General features: G+C 30.8%; 1 protein-coding gene and 2 long non-coding RNA genes across 3 annotated transcripts; all 3 read left to right on the top strand.

Moving 5' to 3' along the window:
• Positions 1-5,173: 5,173 nt before the first annotated feature.
• On the top strand, positions 5,174-8,758 carry LOC127702894 (uncharacterized). Its single transcript, XM_052207200.1, has 4 exons — positions 5,174-5,327; positions 6,209-6,356; positions 7,778-7,941; positions 8,650-8,758. Exons 1-4 carry the CDS (start codon positions 5,233-5,235, stop codon positions 8,756-8,758), a joined length of 516 nt encoding a protein of 171 aa, XP_052063160.1. The 5' UTR covers positions 5,174-5,232.
• A 1,145-nt stretch (positions 8,759-9,903) lies between these two features.
• LOC127702902 (uncharacterized) lies at positions 9,904-13,102 on the top strand. Its single transcript, XR_007982565.1, has 3 exons — positions 9,904-10,002; positions 10,795-10,872; positions 13,059-13,102. It is a non-coding gene; the product is annotated as an uncharacterized LOC127702902 (long non-coding RNA).
• A 22-nt stretch (positions 13,103-13,124) lies between these two features.
• On the top strand, positions 13,125-17,842 carry LOC127702903 (uncharacterized). Its single transcript, XR_007982566.1, has 5 exons — positions 13,125-13,248; positions 13,651-13,801; positions 14,750-14,838; positions 15,575-15,687; positions 16,801-17,842. It is a non-coding gene; the product is annotated as an uncharacterized LOC127702903 (long non-coding RNA).
• Positions 17,843-18,053: the final 211 nt, after the last annotated feature.

Below are 18,053 nucleotides of genomic sequence, written 5' to 3' on the forward strand. Positions count from 1 at the left end.
TCATCTTCAGAAAGAATATAGAATGGCACAAATGGAGAGTGTGGGACTGTTGTTCAGTTTTTTTCCCAGGTAATAATGTAGATTTAATGAAGAAATGTTATTTCCACTTCTGAGAGACCAAATGACACAGGAATAAGGTTATTTTAAGTCAATAAAGTACAGCTACTCTGACATGTTGTACGTTGTATAATTGAATTAAAATGTTATCATTGCATGTTAAGTGTAACAATTCTGAATATATATGAACGAAAGTTGTGGATCTTGCCTTAAACAAATAACACATTTTAAATTCAAACACATTATGTAAGAAAACCTTTGTTCACACATGTATCTAATATTTTTATAACTGTATATGACTTCTTTAGCTCAGATTCAGTCATCTGTTTAGACATGGCAACTACATCCTATATTGTCATTGACACTTATTATTATGTTTTTTTAGGAATTTGAAAATACACATCAAGTATATGCATCTGTAAAGTGTGAAAGGTTGGTATAAACACTACAAATGTAAAGAGAAATAAAATAATGAACTGGTATACATTCATTTTGTGTACATTATAAAAGTTGAAGACAGCAATTGAACATCATTAAATGCTGTTTTTTCTTCTTAAAATTACAGTGCATGGTTATTTCAATGTGTAGCAGGAATTTATCTTGCTATCAAACCAGTGAATCTGCATTTTTTTTTTAATTATTAACTTTGAACAGATTGAAAATATAATATTGAATAAATACAACATGCACTCATGCAGTTTTTTATACGCCTGTCAATTTTTGACGGGACGTATTATGGTATACAAATGTCCGGTGTCCGTCCGTCTGTCCGTCTGTCTGTCCAGCGTAAACATGTCGCACCGTAACTTGAGAATGACTTATCCAAATTTCATGAAACTTAACATAGTTGTTTCTTTTGATGGTCAAACGATCTGTATACTTTTTGGTGAAAATAAGATTAAAACTTTTTGAGTTACAGGACTTAGCAACTAAAACAGGTGTGTGTTTTTTTTCACATGTCACACCGTATCTCAAAAACAGTTTATGATTATTGCTTAAAACTTTACACACTTCTTAGTTATATTTACCTTAAGATCTGTATACTTTTTGGTGATATTCAAAATTTTTTTTTGAGTTATTGAGTATTTTGTAAAAAAAGGGGGAGGGGTTTTTCACATGTCGCGCCGTATCTCAAAAACGATTTATGATTATTGCTTAGAATTTTACACACTTCTTAGTTATATTAATCTAAAGATCTGTATACTTTTTGGTTTTGATTCAAAATTTTATTTTTGAGTTATTGAGTATTTTGTAAAAAAAAGGGGAGGGGTTTTTTCACATGTCACTCCGTATCTCAAAAACGATTTATGATTATTGCTTAAAATTTTACACACTTCTTAGTTATATTAATCTAAAGATCTGTGTAATTTATTGGTTTTGATTCAAAATTTTATTTTAGTGATATTGAGTTTTTTGTAAAAAAAAAAGGGGGTTTTCGCATGTCACGCCGTATGTCAGAAACTATTTATGCTTATTGCATAAAAATTCACACACAAGACGACGGGCGTATCATGCGCTCATGGCGCAGCTGTTTATTTTAGTTGATATATGCACTTTCATCTACATGAAGGATATTTTTTTACTCAGGTAGTGATGGGATTTCTCTTTAATAGAAGAAATTAAAAGGTCCCAGTGAATAAAAATAACTGAGAAAATAGGACAAGTGAAGTTAAAAATGTTTAAATCCAGTTATCAATAGGGGAGATCTCTGTAAACAGTTTCATTTAAGAATTGAATGCTTCTTTTTGTAAATTTATTGGGGTGTAAAAGTAAATCATTGGGGTGTAAAAGTAAATTCATTGGGGTGTAAAAGCTTTGACCGAAGTACATTTTGTATGAAGCGTGGAAGCGCTTCATTCTAAAAATGTGCGCATGGTCAACGCTTTTACAACCATATGAAATTAGTAAAAGAAGCATTCAATATTTATAATTACATTTTTTCGCTATGACAATGGACAATCTATTTTTATCATTTCTTTAAATAACCTGTGCACTTTTTGGGATAGCACGTGTCAATATGAACTTTTGGGCTATGAAGGTGAATTCTAGTATGACGAACAAGCGTTGTTATCCAATCAAAATAACGGATTCTTCTGAAACATACATGTAATGTAATCATTTGGTTCACATTAAAACTTCTGAAATTAAGTTACTAATTCAAACTCACCATATCTAGATGTAAAAATTAAATCATATACAAAAATTTCAGCAGTACAAGTAATAGATATTTTCAGGAAATGTTTATTATGTTTGTATCTTTTGGTAACTGTGAGTTTTAATATAATTGTAATCTCTATTTGTAGTACAAGAAATATATCTGTGATAGCAAATGATCTGTTGAAGTTGGACCAGACAAATGTGAGTTTGTTATAAAAAAATATTATGAGCTACTAGATTAATACCTGTGTGTTTATATTTTGATGATGATGCGATCAAAATTAAATAATAAAATTGAGAATGGAAATGGGGAATGTGTCAAAGAGACAACAACCCGACCACAGAACAGACAACAGCAGAAGGCCACCAACAGGTCTTCAATGCAGCGAGAAATTCCCGCACCCGGAGGCGTCCTTCAGCTGGCCCCTAAACAAAAATATATACTAGTTCAGTGATAATGAACGCCATACTAAACTCCAAATTGTACACAAGAAACTAAAATTAAAAATAATACAAGATTAACAAAGGCTAGAGGCTCCTGACTTGGGACAGGCGCAAAAATGCGGCGGGGTTATACATGTTTATGAGATCTCAACCCTCCCCCTATACCTCTAGCCAATGTAGAAAAGTAAACGCATAACAATACGCACATTAAAATTCAGTTCAAGAGAAGTCCGAGTCTGATGTCAGAAGATGTAACCAAAGAAAATAAACAAAATGACAATAATACATAAATAACAACAGACTACTAGCAGTTAACTGACATGCCAGCTCCAGACTTCAATTAAACTGATTAATAGATTAGGTCTTCATCATATGAATATCAGGCACAATCCTTCCCGTTAGGGGTTTAGTATCATACCATCATAACATATATGAGAAGAACATAACCCGTGTCATGCCAGCAACTGGTTTTTAAATAAATGTGTTTAGTGCCGATGTTTAGTGTATGAAATATTTCACACAGAATGAACACGGAATATAGTAGGAATATTGTGATGAATTCCTACCAGAAAAGAGTTATATTCCAGTCAGACTCCAGTAGGAATCCACACGGAAAATTATAAGACGAAAAATTTAAATTAGCAGGAATTTCTTAGTAGGAATATTGTATATTCCTACCAGGAATATTTAAATTATTAGGAATAATTTGGCGGGAAAATAAAATTCCTACTAGAAAAACCTGGTAGGAATTTTTCAAAATTCCACATAGAAAAAACATATTTTCTAGTAGGAATCTAAAAATATACAAAATGTAAGTGTATATTCACAAATACACAACTGGGTCAATCATTTAAGTTTGAATCTCAACAACAAAGAACAAAGGAAATGTCTGGAATAGATTTATTAAAAAAAAAGACTTTTGAAATGTATTAGGAAACTGTGATGTATTCACGTTAGAAATTGTGTTATATATGTAGATGGACAAAAATGTTGATTAGATGAAATTAAAGAGTTATGAACAAATAATGAGGAAAGTTATGCACTGTTGTTTAATTAACTAATATATATTGGCAAACAGATAATAAATTTCATATTAAAAGTATAAAAATTACCTTCAATCAACATGAGCCATATTTTCTCATATTTCAATATTGTAGTTGTTTGATCCTTGCAGCGTTGTGTTCCAACACAACTTTTCATTCTTCTACCCTCCAACTTTTGAATTTGTGAACTGGAACTTGGTTGCATTCAACACAGCAAAATTTGTGTCATTAGCAAACAGGAATCCAGTTTAAGATAATTAAAAAGATTCCATGTAAAAACATTTTCTAGTAGGATTAAATAAATTCTGGTAGGAATCTTGTAGTAGGAAAATGAATAAACTTATCATATTTCCTGTCTAAATTCCCACTTAAGATTTTCAAAACAGAAAAAAATTCATACAGACTTTTAAAATTCCTGCTAGATGGTAGGATTTTCTAGTGAGAAAATAAAAAAATCCAGTCAGAATTTTGTTCATTTTCCCTGTCCGTCTACTTTCTATACAGAATCTTTGATTCTAGGTAGATTCCTACTACATTCCTTCAAGTGTCTAGGTGGAATCCTACTACTTATTTCATACGGGACACTACGTCTATATATAAGTAATTACTAAAACAAAAATTACCAATAAAATAAATTTTAAAAAAAGTATGCCACTAGTTTAAAAGAAAAACATATGTTCAGTCACTAATCATTATACAAAAAAGTAAGTACTTTAGCAGGGAAAGCAAAAACATTACTCATTAATCTGTTTGTCAAGTTATTGAATGGTTATTTTTATGGAATCAAAAAGACATAATTATCTTCAGCAAGACAGATGACATGACAGATATGATGAGGCAAATACATGAAACGTTATTTTTTTTCTCAAAAAATTTGAGAGAAAACTAGGTCAAAAATCAATTAAGTTTTTAGTGTATTTTGGATGATGTTTGTTTCACTTTCTATTATTCTTCACTAGGTGTATGAGGGTGATGATGTTGAAAGAGTACAAAATCTGATTGAGATGTCAAAACAGCTAGACATGGACATATACACAGTTCCTATAAATATATTTGTAGATGACACAAGTGGTAACAGGTACATAGAGTATAAACATGCAAGAAATTGTAAAATTATTTAAATTTTAAAATAGTGATTTGATAACAGGTATCAATACCCCCAAAAGGGTTAGTGAAAGTTATTGTCATTGTGGATCGTTCTTTATCTATCATTAAATATGAAAATAAATCTTCTCTGATGAAACCACTGAACTAGTGTAAACCATATTTGTTTTTCGTAAATTGTTTTGTTATAAAACATTTTGTTTTCTCAGTTGAATAGTGACATTTTTTCATGTGGTTAATACTGTATGGATTTTTTTCATTGTTGATCAACATGATCAAAGCTGTGTACACAAGCCTTCAATTGCTTACATAAACTTCATTAGACTGTATAAGACAATTACTTATATAAACATTATACAGGTAAAAAAAATGGAACCCATTAAGTGTGTGGACTCTTCAGTTGGCAGGATTACCAACTTCTGAAAAGATGAAGAAATCATCACATCATTTCATTGGAGTAACAAAACCAGAAGACGGGTCATTCGTTACACCTGTGGTGAATGATTTGAATGACATGTTTTAGTAAGTGTAAACATTAATTAGCAAAATAGAAAAAAAAATATACTTTCAAGAAAAAGACTCTTTGATGTGTATATTTTTACAAGAGAGGGTCAGTGTAGAGCAACACCTGTAAGGTGGTAGTTGCTAATGGCTAGTACTTCATCTCTATTTGATCAGATTTAGGTTGAACAGAGACAAACATTGAAAAGAACTCAATAACATGTCTAGCGGAGTCATCGATCTCTCGTTTGTGCATTGGGGTCTATTTAGGGGTATTTTAAGGGGCCTGAATAAGGGAAGGGTTAACTAGAACACTATGGGCCCGATCCCCACCTAAACCATATATATACTTGTATAGGACAATAAAACAAATCAATTGAAAAATATTAATTAATTTGCCTTAATCAATTCATTAAATAAATATACATGTTTAAATGATTTTACACTATTCATTTTTTGGGGCTCTTTATAGCTTGCTGTTCGGTGTGAGCCAAGGCTCTGTGTTGAAGACCGTACCTTGACCTATAATGGTTTCCTTTTATAAAATGTGATTTTGATGGAGAGTTGTCTCATTGGCACTCATACCACATCTTCCTATATCCATGTAAATGAATGCTTAATGTTTGTTCTTTCAAATTGTTTGCATCGATTTTTGGTTAACTGTCTATAGCGCTATGATTTATATCGCTTATTATCAGTGGTCCAATTGACAGTTATTTATATGGCATCTAGACTAAAATACACAAGAAACGAAGCTACATATTATCGAGCTATTATATTGTTTATTTTAGAATTTTTATAATTTGGATAAATATTTTACATTGTTATAAATCAAATATGAGAATTTGAGTCAAATCAGAATACATGAAATCCCAAACTTGATCAATGTATTTAAATTTTAGTGAAGGAAAAGTAATGTATGGTGCAGCTTACAATAAAAATGTTATTGTAACATCCCAAATAGCAGTTGGGTTAATGGACAACAGTATGGCCTCAGAATTTTGTCACCACATGGGTGCTGCAGCTAAAGAAAACTGTAGATTTTGCAGGGTAAGACAATTAATGATAAATATTATCACTGATAAATAGTATCTGAGTCAACAATAGTCTCAGGTTTCCTTTTTTCCATTGCTGTGTAATATTATAAAGGTTTATTGACATATGATAAATTGTTTTCTTTTTTTCTTCTGTTGAAATAAGCTAGGTCTACAGGACACAGTTTTAAATCTATGACTTATACAATATGAAATTCATGTCAATAGCTATAAACAGTTCCCAAAAGTTCATGAACACTGCTTACAGCTCTTTTGGATTACTTGTCCAAAAACTAAAATCCTCTTTTAGCCCTCATGGCCATCACTTGGTAATTTCTGCCATCGTTCTTAAACTTTCACAAAATTCTTCTATGAAACTATTTAGCCAAATTGAACTTATCTTGGCAACAATCATTATTAGGGTGTCTTGTTTTAAGATATGTGTCTGATGACCCCCACCTGCCAACCAACATGTCCTACATGGCTGAAAATAGAACATAAGGGTAAAAAGCAAGTTTTGTTTATTATTTTGAAGCTGTTATAAATATTGAAAATCTGAAAGGGGCAAAAATGTTCAGAATGTTTAGCTCTACCAATTGTAAATATACGTCAAAACTTTTCTTGATATTTCACAAAATAGCACTGAAACTGACTGATTTGCATTAACAACCTGTTTAAATATTTATTATCTCCCCTTGAATTTGATCATTATCATTTCTTGCTGATAGAAATGACATTGCATTTAAGGAATAACAGTACTGTAGTTGAAAAGTTGCCACCTTCAATTGTCCATTTGACGGTCGCAAATGTAGTTTTACTGGTGACGCGTAGAGGAGACAGTAAAACGGAGATTTGCGGCCTTCAAATCAAAATTAACGGTAGCAACTCTTTAACTACAGTACTGTTATTCCGATTCTAATACATTACAAAAAGAAATAATACAATAAAGCTTGAAAAAATGTATAAATTTGACATACAAAATAAATTCTGCGAAACTTCATGAATGATTTTGGCGCGAAGATGTCATGGCTAAACGTGACGTCATACAAATGAAAACTTACAAACTGGAGGTTATTACGTTACCTCTGCGATTCAAATTTGGATAAAATTACTTTAAAACAGTGAATTCGAGGTAGGTGTTGTTTTATTTTCGATGATATTAGTAATTGAACATTTATTGATTCAATCAATTCAAAATGGCGGGTCCCTCCTTAGTTACCCCTGGTCAACTGTGGATTTGATGGTAACTTTTAGCCAATGAAAAAAATTGTTACATAAAAATTGCATTAAACTTTATGAGCCATCAATGTTCCCAGTCTGCTAATTTATTCAGGTCCTATATTTGATGGTCTTGAATTGGATAACATTTTTTTTTTACAAAAACCCAATGACTAAATATTAATCATATATATTTTATCTTGTTCCTTTTTTTGTCAGTATCGAAATAACCACTTACTTATTGGAGAATTAAGAACAAAAAATAAAACTGAGGAAATTCTAAAAGAGATTGAAAATAGTACAGAAACATCAACAATGACTGGGATAAAAAAGAAAATATTGGCTGAAGAAATGAACAAAGCTGCTCATTGGGATCCACACAGGTATGCATGACTTTATTATATATTATTATATATGGTGTGAAAGCATTATTAGAATTACAATATTATATAATCATTTTATAGTTATATATACAAGAAGCAAAAACAATTACATGCACTGAAAATTGAAACTTAGCTTTGGACATGCACACTTCATATATATTGTGATGCCCACACATACACAGGAATGTTGAGAATGCTGAGCTCTGCCAATTGTTTACATTACAAAAAATCTGAACTTTTTTTTTCAAATAATCACTGAACCATGAAAGTGAGGTTAAGGACAATGGACGTATGACAGGCAAAAGCTTATGAACATGAGGCATAAACAAAGTATGAAACATGCATGTCTTCCAACTTCTTAGATCATAAAGCTTTTAAAAAGTTAGTTGGCATCACCGCCGCTGGATCACTATCCCTTTGTCTAACTTTCTGAGACAGAAGTTGTGGATTACGGTAATGTTAACAATAAATCATAAGGTACAGGTGCAGGGTAGTTAATTTAAGAACCATATATATTTGTATTCTGTAAATTTGTTACACCTAAATCAAGATTCATTATTGATTTAATCAATAATTTATAATAAAACTGCAATAAAAATATTCTTACAATTGGTATCACATATGATATCAAGAAATCCACAGTTTTACTAAAGCTAAACAACCAGCTGCACTGTTTAATTATTGTTTTCTTTTTAATTATAATTTCAGGGACATTCCTCCAGATATGCTTCATTGCATATACTTAGGAGAAGTTGCAATCCTATTAAAATGTATGCTAGGCAACTGTACTGACCAGCAGAAGGTAATTGTGACTTGATATCTTTTGTTTTAATGCTAATCATTCTTTTAAATACTATAAAATTTATTTATGTAATAGTCTGATTTATTTCTTTTGGATGCCTACAATATAATTTTTTTTTCACAGGTCTATGTTCTAAGTAAAATTAATTAGTGTGATTCAAATTCTTAATCCTAATCTCAACACCAAGCTATGGTATCTATTGGTGCATTATAACCACAATTTTTTGAAGCATCAAATGTTTATTATTTCTATTGGGTCAAACACATAATGGCACATAATGTTGTTAAATTCTTTCATATGGAAAACATGTTATCATACTGACACATCTGCAACTTACATTTATGAAAGCAAGTTATAAATTATAAATGTAAAAATTAACTAAATTTTAATGATTATTGATCATAAGTTAATGTGTATATATATAGGCTTTACTCATTGTTGAAGGCCGTACAGTGACCTATAGTTGTTTATTTTTGTGTCATTTGGTCTCTTGCGTAGAGTTGTCTCATTGGCAATCATACCACATCTTCATATTTATATTTATTAATTAGTATTTACTGAACATACATTGAAATCAAATTGACATATACTATTGTCCATTAAAGAAACAAATTATGAAATATGAAATACATATTTGAACTTAACCATTGAGACTTTTGGACTGAGCTATGCAAATGTTAGAATAAGTTCAATACCGTTTTAGAATCTAATGCATTCAGGGTAATATTTACAATAGCGTACACCAAAAAGTTGTGATTGGTTTAGAACGTGATAAACAATAGAAATGCAACCAATGACGTAAATTTATTTTCATTTTGGTGTACGAACAATGAGATTACCCATAGTCCTCTAGATTCTGAAAAGGCGAATTTACAATATGTATTCCCTTTACTTTTAATGGATCCTGAGTAATTGTCTCTATTATTGGAAAATTGTAGAATACAGTTGTGAATTCCAGCTGATAAAAAGCCAGTTTATACATTGTATTTAAATTTATGAAGTGTTTTGTATCACAGCACACTTTAAGATCAATCTTTGATAAAACATTTTTGGTAAAGATTGCATAATCAAAACCGTTTTGTTGCTGGCTAAGGATAGTTGAAGATAATTCTGGTTCTTTTAATACTTCTGGTTCTTTCTTACAGGAAACTTTACAGCTAACGTTAAATGCAGCTGACTGGAAGGGCTTTCATCACAAATGTGGAGAAAACTTTGTGAAATATCACAAATCAAGCCAAGGGAAAGACTTCAGGTCATTTGTAAGTGCCAACTCATTAAATTGCTGAATCCATTAAAGAATTATATGTTTTATATAGAAATCTGGAATCAGTTGTGGATTGGTGATTTCAATTGAGTGTTACTTATTACTTAGCAATGCATGGGAAATTGCAGTTGAATCCAGAAACAGACCATGTAAAATATTGTGACTGTCATAATCATCACTTTGCATCTATCCATGAAACCTATGGCAAATAACATCTTACACATTTGGAACTGTATCATAGTAACAATTAATGTACGTTGAGGTTCCAATTAGGGTTAAAAAAACCATCTGATATACCCTTGCTTTTTCCAGTTTTCCAGAATATATACTGTTATTGCTATTTTACGAATTTTCCTTTGATCTTGTTGACTGATAATTTCCTTTCTCAGCGGAGTCGTCAGTGATATGAAAATAGAGTTGAGTGATGAAAATTATGGCTAGAAATTAAGGGAACATGTGCTGTTGTCCAGGAAATTAACAACATCTTCATAGGCTAAATAGCGATAAAGAGATTATTATTGGTCATCTCAACTCAATTGCTTATCTTACTTTCCCCGTCCAGCTGAAGCAAGAAAATCAATCTCTTGAGGTGATCAACGATAATCTATAAATATCTCTTGTTTTTAATCCAATGATTAAAACTATATAGACATATTGTAATCTGTAACTATTTTAACTAATCGATCAACAAGTAAAATAGTGTCACCATATGCAGTATCTGTTTGAAATAATAAAAATACTGCATAAATGTATATTTAATATAGAGCATTTTTATTTCTAAATCTAGGTACAACTTGCACCCTTTACAGTTCATCACGCAGGATTTAGTAAAGAAATAGTAAAACTTTGGTGTCTATTGTCTGAGGTAGGTAAAACTAACAGGTTCAACTATCTTACATGTATCATAACTATTTTTGGCGTATTTGTTAGTGCAAAACCAGTTTTAGTTTGATAAACTTTCCATTTGTTAATGAGAACCAGTTTGAAACTAGTTTCGAACCTAAACTGGTTTGCCATTTGTTATTCTTAAACCGAAACTGGTTCCAGAAACTATTCAAACCACGTTCATGGGTGGTTTGTGGTTTCGGTTTAGGATTTAAAATGGCGGCAATGTTGATGCAGTGTAGTGGTCGCGAAAAAATGTATACAGATTCTATGGTCAAATTGATTTTTTTAATGGATTTTCAATACTAATGTATAACCTTTTTGTGTTTGGTGTTTTTTTTATCTACACAGCGTTTTTATTTATTTGTTACTGTTATTGCTATTTTTTTCTAGTCGGACAGTTGTCATCTTGTATAAATTGGCAGTTAAAAAACGTTTTAAATTGTTAATTTTTATTTGTTGTGAATTGGAAAATACTGAGATGACGAATAAATGTTTATGAGATAACAATCCGATAAAAAAAATTGTAAACCTTACTATAATTAAAAACTGTGAAGTAAATTTAAATAGCCTATGAGAACAAGAGCTAATGAAATTGTTAAAATTATTAAAATTTGTGATTAAGACTTCATTTCTAGGTCAGTGATATTTTGTTTATATGTTGTTGCATTAAGATAAGCACAACTCATTGTGAAATTAAAAAAAAAAGGCTCCATTCTCCGATTGGTCTAGAAACAAGTTGTTTTGACATCATTTTTTTTAGATAAACTTTACATTTGTTGAAAAATATCTAAACCAAAACCAGTTTTGAAACCTAACCTAAAACCAAACCAAACCAGTTTTAAATCAAAACCTAAAACTAAAACCAGTTTTTCTGTAACAAATACGCCTATAAATTGTTTTATATTACATAAGCAAAAGGAAGCATTCTTAGGAAAATATTCTCATTTATACTGCAACTAGTTGTGTTTATTTCTTAAATAAAGTAACACAGCTATAGTTTGTGCAATGTCAATTTCATCATGGAACACTTTCTCCACAATCAGTGGTTCATTAAGTGATGAAAATAAGTTGGACATTTGTGTTACAATTTAAAAAGCTATCATTGTATTAGTTTAAGTTGCACCCTTCCCCAGTTTCTCAGCCTCATACAAAAAAGTTTATATTTTTCTGACATTGACCTTATATTGTTTATTTACTTCTTGCCAGAAAATTAGGCACTTATTGGCCTAGTTTTCTTTGTAGATAGATATAGGAAGATGTGGTATGAGTGCCAATGAGACAATAATTTAACTCTCTATCCAAGTAATAATTTATAAAAGTAAACCCTTATAGGTATACATTACATATGAAAACTAGCATATCATCTCTTGGTGTTTGTTGCTAAACAATAGTTTAGTTATGCAGTATACAGTAAAGTTTGATGTTTGCTTAACACATAATTTACTATTTCAATGAGTACTTACTGTGACACAAATTATTATTTAAATAACCTATGTATGAGCTTTCCATACTTTTTTTTTCGTGCTTAAAGATACTGATTTTATATTTGATTTAAAGTTTTGCATTTAGTTCTGGTTCTAAAAGTTACAGAATTATGGTCTCTGGTGTTATAGTAATGTGTTTTAATCTCACCTGGCTCAATGGGCCAAGTGACCTTTCTTCTCATCACTTGGCATCTGTCGTCCGTTGTCTTAACTTTTACAAAAATCTTTTCCTCGGAAACTATTGGGCCAAATTGAACCAAACTTGTCCACAATCATCCTTGGGGTATCTAATTTAAAAAAATGTGTCCGATGACCCGGCCAACCAACCAAGATGGTCGCCATGGCTAAAAATAGAACATAGGGGTAAAATGTAGATTTTGGCTTATATCTCTGAAACCAAAGCATTTAGAGCAAATTAGACTCATCAGTAATGCTCAGACCAAAATAAGTAAAAAGCCAAACAAGTACAAAGCTAAAGAGCATTGAGGACCCAAAATTCTAAAAAGTTGTGGCAAATACGGTTAAGGTAATCTATGCCTGGGATAAGAAAATACTTCGTATTTCAAATAATTCATACTTTTTCATACAATTAATTTAAACATATGACCATATAATTAATATTCATGTCAGCACTGGGTTTGTGGTTCATTAGTAATTATTATTATATTTATATTTTCAGATTGTTCAGTTGAGTAACAAAATGAAATTGCTGGAATCGGAACTCACTAGGCTAGGTGATCTGCAGTACCAATTTAATGAAAACATTTACAAGCAGTTTCCAGAAACATTGAAAAAACAGAAAATACACCATAATCTTCATACTGAGCAACAAATCAGACTTCATGGGGTCCCTATAGGTTATACTACTGGTAAAAGTAAATAAATGTTATTTTTATACACCTAGCTGTTGATTATTTGTTAATTTGCTATTCAAGATGTTTGGATTTTTTAGTACTAATTTATCAGTTGATTTTTTTTTAAAACAAACTACAATTTTGTTGAATTTTAACAGGATTGATAATCCAGCATATAAAAGCATGTAGTCAAGTAATTGTTAAAACGATTTTCAAATTGAAAAAATTCAAAATTGAGAAAAGTAAAAAAAAATATCCGGAATTGTTGAAAGACATGTTCAAGATGAAGAGACAAAAAGACAACTCAGACCACACAGAATTGTAAAAGTTAAGAACTGAATGTTATATAATGCAACTTATTAATTTGACATATTTTTCAATTTACCTACAATTGTATAATTATTTTTTTTATTTTAGAGACAGGGGAAAGCTGGTGTGGTATAGTCAAACATTTTCAGAGCATTACAAACCACCACAATGCCAACAAAGACACAGCTTTGAAGTTAGCTCATGTTGAGGAAGTTTGCCATATCATTGACAGTGGGACATGGTTTTCAAATGGGAAAAGGTATAGGACAGCATTTATCATGTGATAATTCTTATATGATTTGCATATTTGGGAATACATTGATATGATTAGTCGAGAAAACTTCGTGTAGCTGTTCTTAATGTTGTTTTTTTTCCCCGATAGACGACATTGACCTAACTTCTTTTCATAACCAATGTAAACAAGATGGTGGCAATGATAACACAATCTGGACCGAGGTTAACAAAATCTTTTTTCACTTAGCATTAATCGTTAAATCAAAAAATAAACACACAACATTTTTTTGAATGATAATAAGAGTTTTTGTAGTTTATTCTTTATCAGATAGCAAATTCACGAAGTACATATATTTTAGTTAACCAACATATATATTCTTGCGCTAGGCTTATTCAAGTTCACAAAAATACAATTTACGTGTGATATGGGTTATGAGTATGGTTAAATGTATTCCTTATCTCCAATTCTAAAGAATTTTATCGCACGGCGGGTAAATTATCACGTTTTGATTGGTTTAAAGCCGTCACGTGGTGACCCCCTATGGATCCGTAGGGGGTTAGTAAATTTCATAGGGGGTTCATGACGTCACATCTACTGTTTATGGTGACGTCATCTATTACTGTTGTTGTGTTTCATTGTTTATTTTTCAGTAAAATGCCGCAGAAAAAGTCCAGCGAACGATAAATTCGTTATACGGTTAACTATTGACCCCCTACGGACCATAGAGGGTGAATAAAATCCATAGGGGATTAGGCCTACGGCCTCACACCCTATGTATTTTACTAACCCTCTATGGATCGGTAGGGGTCAGTAGCAAACCATATAACTTATAATAAGGAGTAAACACCTTTTAAAGGAATTTATTGGTGTAGAAACTGGACCAAGTCACTCACAAACTTCGGACTTTTATTTGTTTGTGAGTGAATTGATCGAGTTAATACAGGGGAACTAAAAGTAATATATTTTTTACAGAGTTCAACCTGCACAACAGACAATTGAAGAGATAAATCATCCACGGATTCAAACTTTTGTAATGGGAAATAGGACACAGAAAGAAGATGGTAGGATTTTAATTTTGGATACAATAATTTTTTTTTAAAGTTGCTACAAGCTTTGAATGAAGTTGCAGAGGGTATCATGTTTTTGACCCGTTGTCTGTCCTTCTGTCAGTCTATTAGTCCTGTTCTTGTCATCGCAACTCCTCTAAACCACACACCAGAATTTCATGAAACTGGTAGATAATAAAGACATACTTTGAAGGTGTGCATATTGACAAGAAATTGATTCAATTTTTTTTTCTAGGAGTAATGCCCCTTTGAACTTATTTGCCTCAATATACTTCTGCAACAGTTTGTCATCGCAGCTCCTCTGCAACTGCACAACAGAACACCCTGTTGATATCTGTTGGGCTGTTAATGTATGATAAGACACCTAATTGCAGGATAAATTTATAAACCAAAACACTGAAAGCTAAAGTTTTAGGCATTATGACTTCCCACAAGAAACTGGGAGTTGAAATCAGATGCTATAGAATTGTAAGCCTATTCTCCTTAACTAATGGCACCTGTAATGTTAAACAATTAAAAGTCAAATCATTAGAAGTCAAAGTCTAGTATTTTAATGAGTCAATAAATAAGTTAAAAAGGAAGAATGTAAGGAAATATATGTTCAGCTGTTCTTGAAACACTTAACACCATTTTCTATACAATAAAACTGAATTCTTAAATAATTTAGCAGATATCACTTAAATGTATTATTGTCTTCTTAAATAAATTGACATTTTACAATTTTTATTAGAACAAATTATAGGAGTGAAAAGAAATGTAGGAGACGAAATCAGAAACATGAAAAGGAAGGATGGAAGTAAATTAAACATTGGAGAAATTGTTTATTTTAAATTAGATGACCATGTAAGTATGCCATTTTTTTTATTCCAGACAAGTTTGTTCACTGTGATTTTCTCACATGCTTTTATCATGATAGATAGACAATAATAGTGCATTGACTTGACATTTCAACGATATAAGGATGAGGCTTAGAAACAGGGAAATGCGAGGCTCTGCAATCTAGAAAAAAACATTTTCAATTGTTGTTTAATGTGTTAATATTATTTATTTGAATCAAATATTGTGAAAAATCGCCCTTTAAAAGGCCTCATATCAGGCGGAGAAATATACAACACAGTGAACTGTACATTACCTGTTGAAACCCTCAATCGATGGTGAACAAATCTGTTTGAGTATGGACTAAATTATCAACTATACATAAATCATTTATAGATTTCAAACAAATATTATTAACAAATGAAATATGTTTTTCCAAAATATGTAAAAGAAATAATTAAGTTTGAGTCGTTCCACTCATCATTGTAACATTGGAAACAAGAACAGGTTGAAGAGGTAAATATTTATGAGGAAAAGTGATATAAGGTCAGTTACGGTATGTGACAAAGAAATATACAGTCAACGCATTTTGACTGCTCAAATAGAATGAGTGCAGTATGAAATAATACAATATGAGGATGAATACCATTAAACCCTGGAGCTTGTTCATTGTCCAATAGTTCCAAGCTAATGATTGCCATATTAGAGATATGAACATGTTCAATTTAAGATCAAAACACTAAGTTAATATCAAAAATTATTACATAAACATGTCTGTTTAACAACTAATCTGTGTATCTCCGAGTGATATAAAACAAAAACAAAAATCAGATGTTACACACCTATAATGTATTTCCCCAGATAAATCACTCAATAATGAAAATTTTTCCTTTTGATAAGTTCATTGTTCATTTTTAGAATTTAAACAATAAACTGATACCAAGGGGTAGAGATATATTAATAAATGCTTATAAAGATTTTTTTTTTATGGATTTTTATTGGTTGGAATCTAAAAGTTTTTACGTCTACCTTAATCAATTGTTGTAAAAGATGCAAAATATCATAAATTATGCAAACAATTCAAATTTAAAGTTGTTATTTTTTTGAAAGATAAAGTATCTTTAAAATGTTCTTTTTCAGATTAATTATGGTAAAATTGACTGCAAAACCAGTTCAGATGTTACTGTTTTGTTGATGATACCTCACCAGGAAGATCCCTTATTCCATTGCAAGAGCCTTACACTCACCACAAGAAGAAAAAGCTTGCCTTACAATATCATTGAGGGCTCTTTGTTTGTATCTCATGATTGTAGAAATGGTGGATGCTGTTCCATGGTTACAAACCAATCTATTAGACAATTTCGTCATAATTATAAACATGGTGTCTATCTTATTAACAGATTTAAAATTCATTTTAATTATAAACAATTTAATTCCTGATTTAAGGGCATACTATATAGTTAAGCTATATGTTCATGTTAAACACAATAAAGGGAACAGTCCAAGTTTGCACCTGGGGTAAGAAATAGAGATCAGCACAATTGAAAAAGAATTGTTATCCTTAATTAATAATATTCGATTTTTATAAAACTTATTTGGTAAGTGAAAAAACTACTGGAAATGTTTTACATTTTAATTTTACATTCTAATTTGTATTTGGTTAGGCAAGTGCTCAGGTCACAGACACTACTGGTAATAATCACCTCTGGAAATGTATGTCTTTAATAAAATATAACAAGTCTTTAAAGCACTATTATAATTCCAAAATCAACTAATTATTATACCAAACAAAGAAATCACAGGAAAAATGTAATATCTTTTATATTCAGAAAAAAATAATACCACCATTCTTAATAAATGAAAAACCGGATTATTGGCTACCTTTTTCCATAAATTTTCTGAAAACATCAATACTTTAGGTGAATAAAATTTAGTCAAATATATTTTTCCGTCAGTCATACTACTGGAATTGTAAATAAGTCAAAAATAAAGGAAAATTTACCATAGAATATACTTGTGGTCATCAAAATAACTTTTAAATGCATTCTTCAAACAAACAAAAAACTCTAATGTCAAATACAGATCTATAACAATTCTACATGATTGTGTTCATAATATGAATTTGAAATAATACCAAAAAAACTCATCTTTTCAGTTTATAACCAACTGATACAAAATTGTTTTTTTATAATATTTTCTGGTTTTAAATTAGGACATCAAGAATTTTAAGCAAATTATTGTTTTCATCATTTGTATGCTCTTCCCCCCTTTTCCTGTAGACATAGGCAATAGGGGCATTAAGAGTTACCCTTTACTGTCTGACCATCCCATTTTCGTCTCTGCACTTTAAATTAAGTATGACTTATAGAAATTTAATTAAACTCCTACACAAC

Source organism: Mytilus californianus, unplaced genomic scaffold (genome assembly GCF_021869535.1).
Source record: "Mytilus californianus isolate M0D057914Y unplaced genomic scaffold, xbMytCali1.0.p SCAF_5, whole genome shotgun sequence".
NCBI lineage: Eukaryota > Metazoa > Mollusca > Bivalvia > Mytilida > Mytilidae > Mytilus > Mytilus californianus.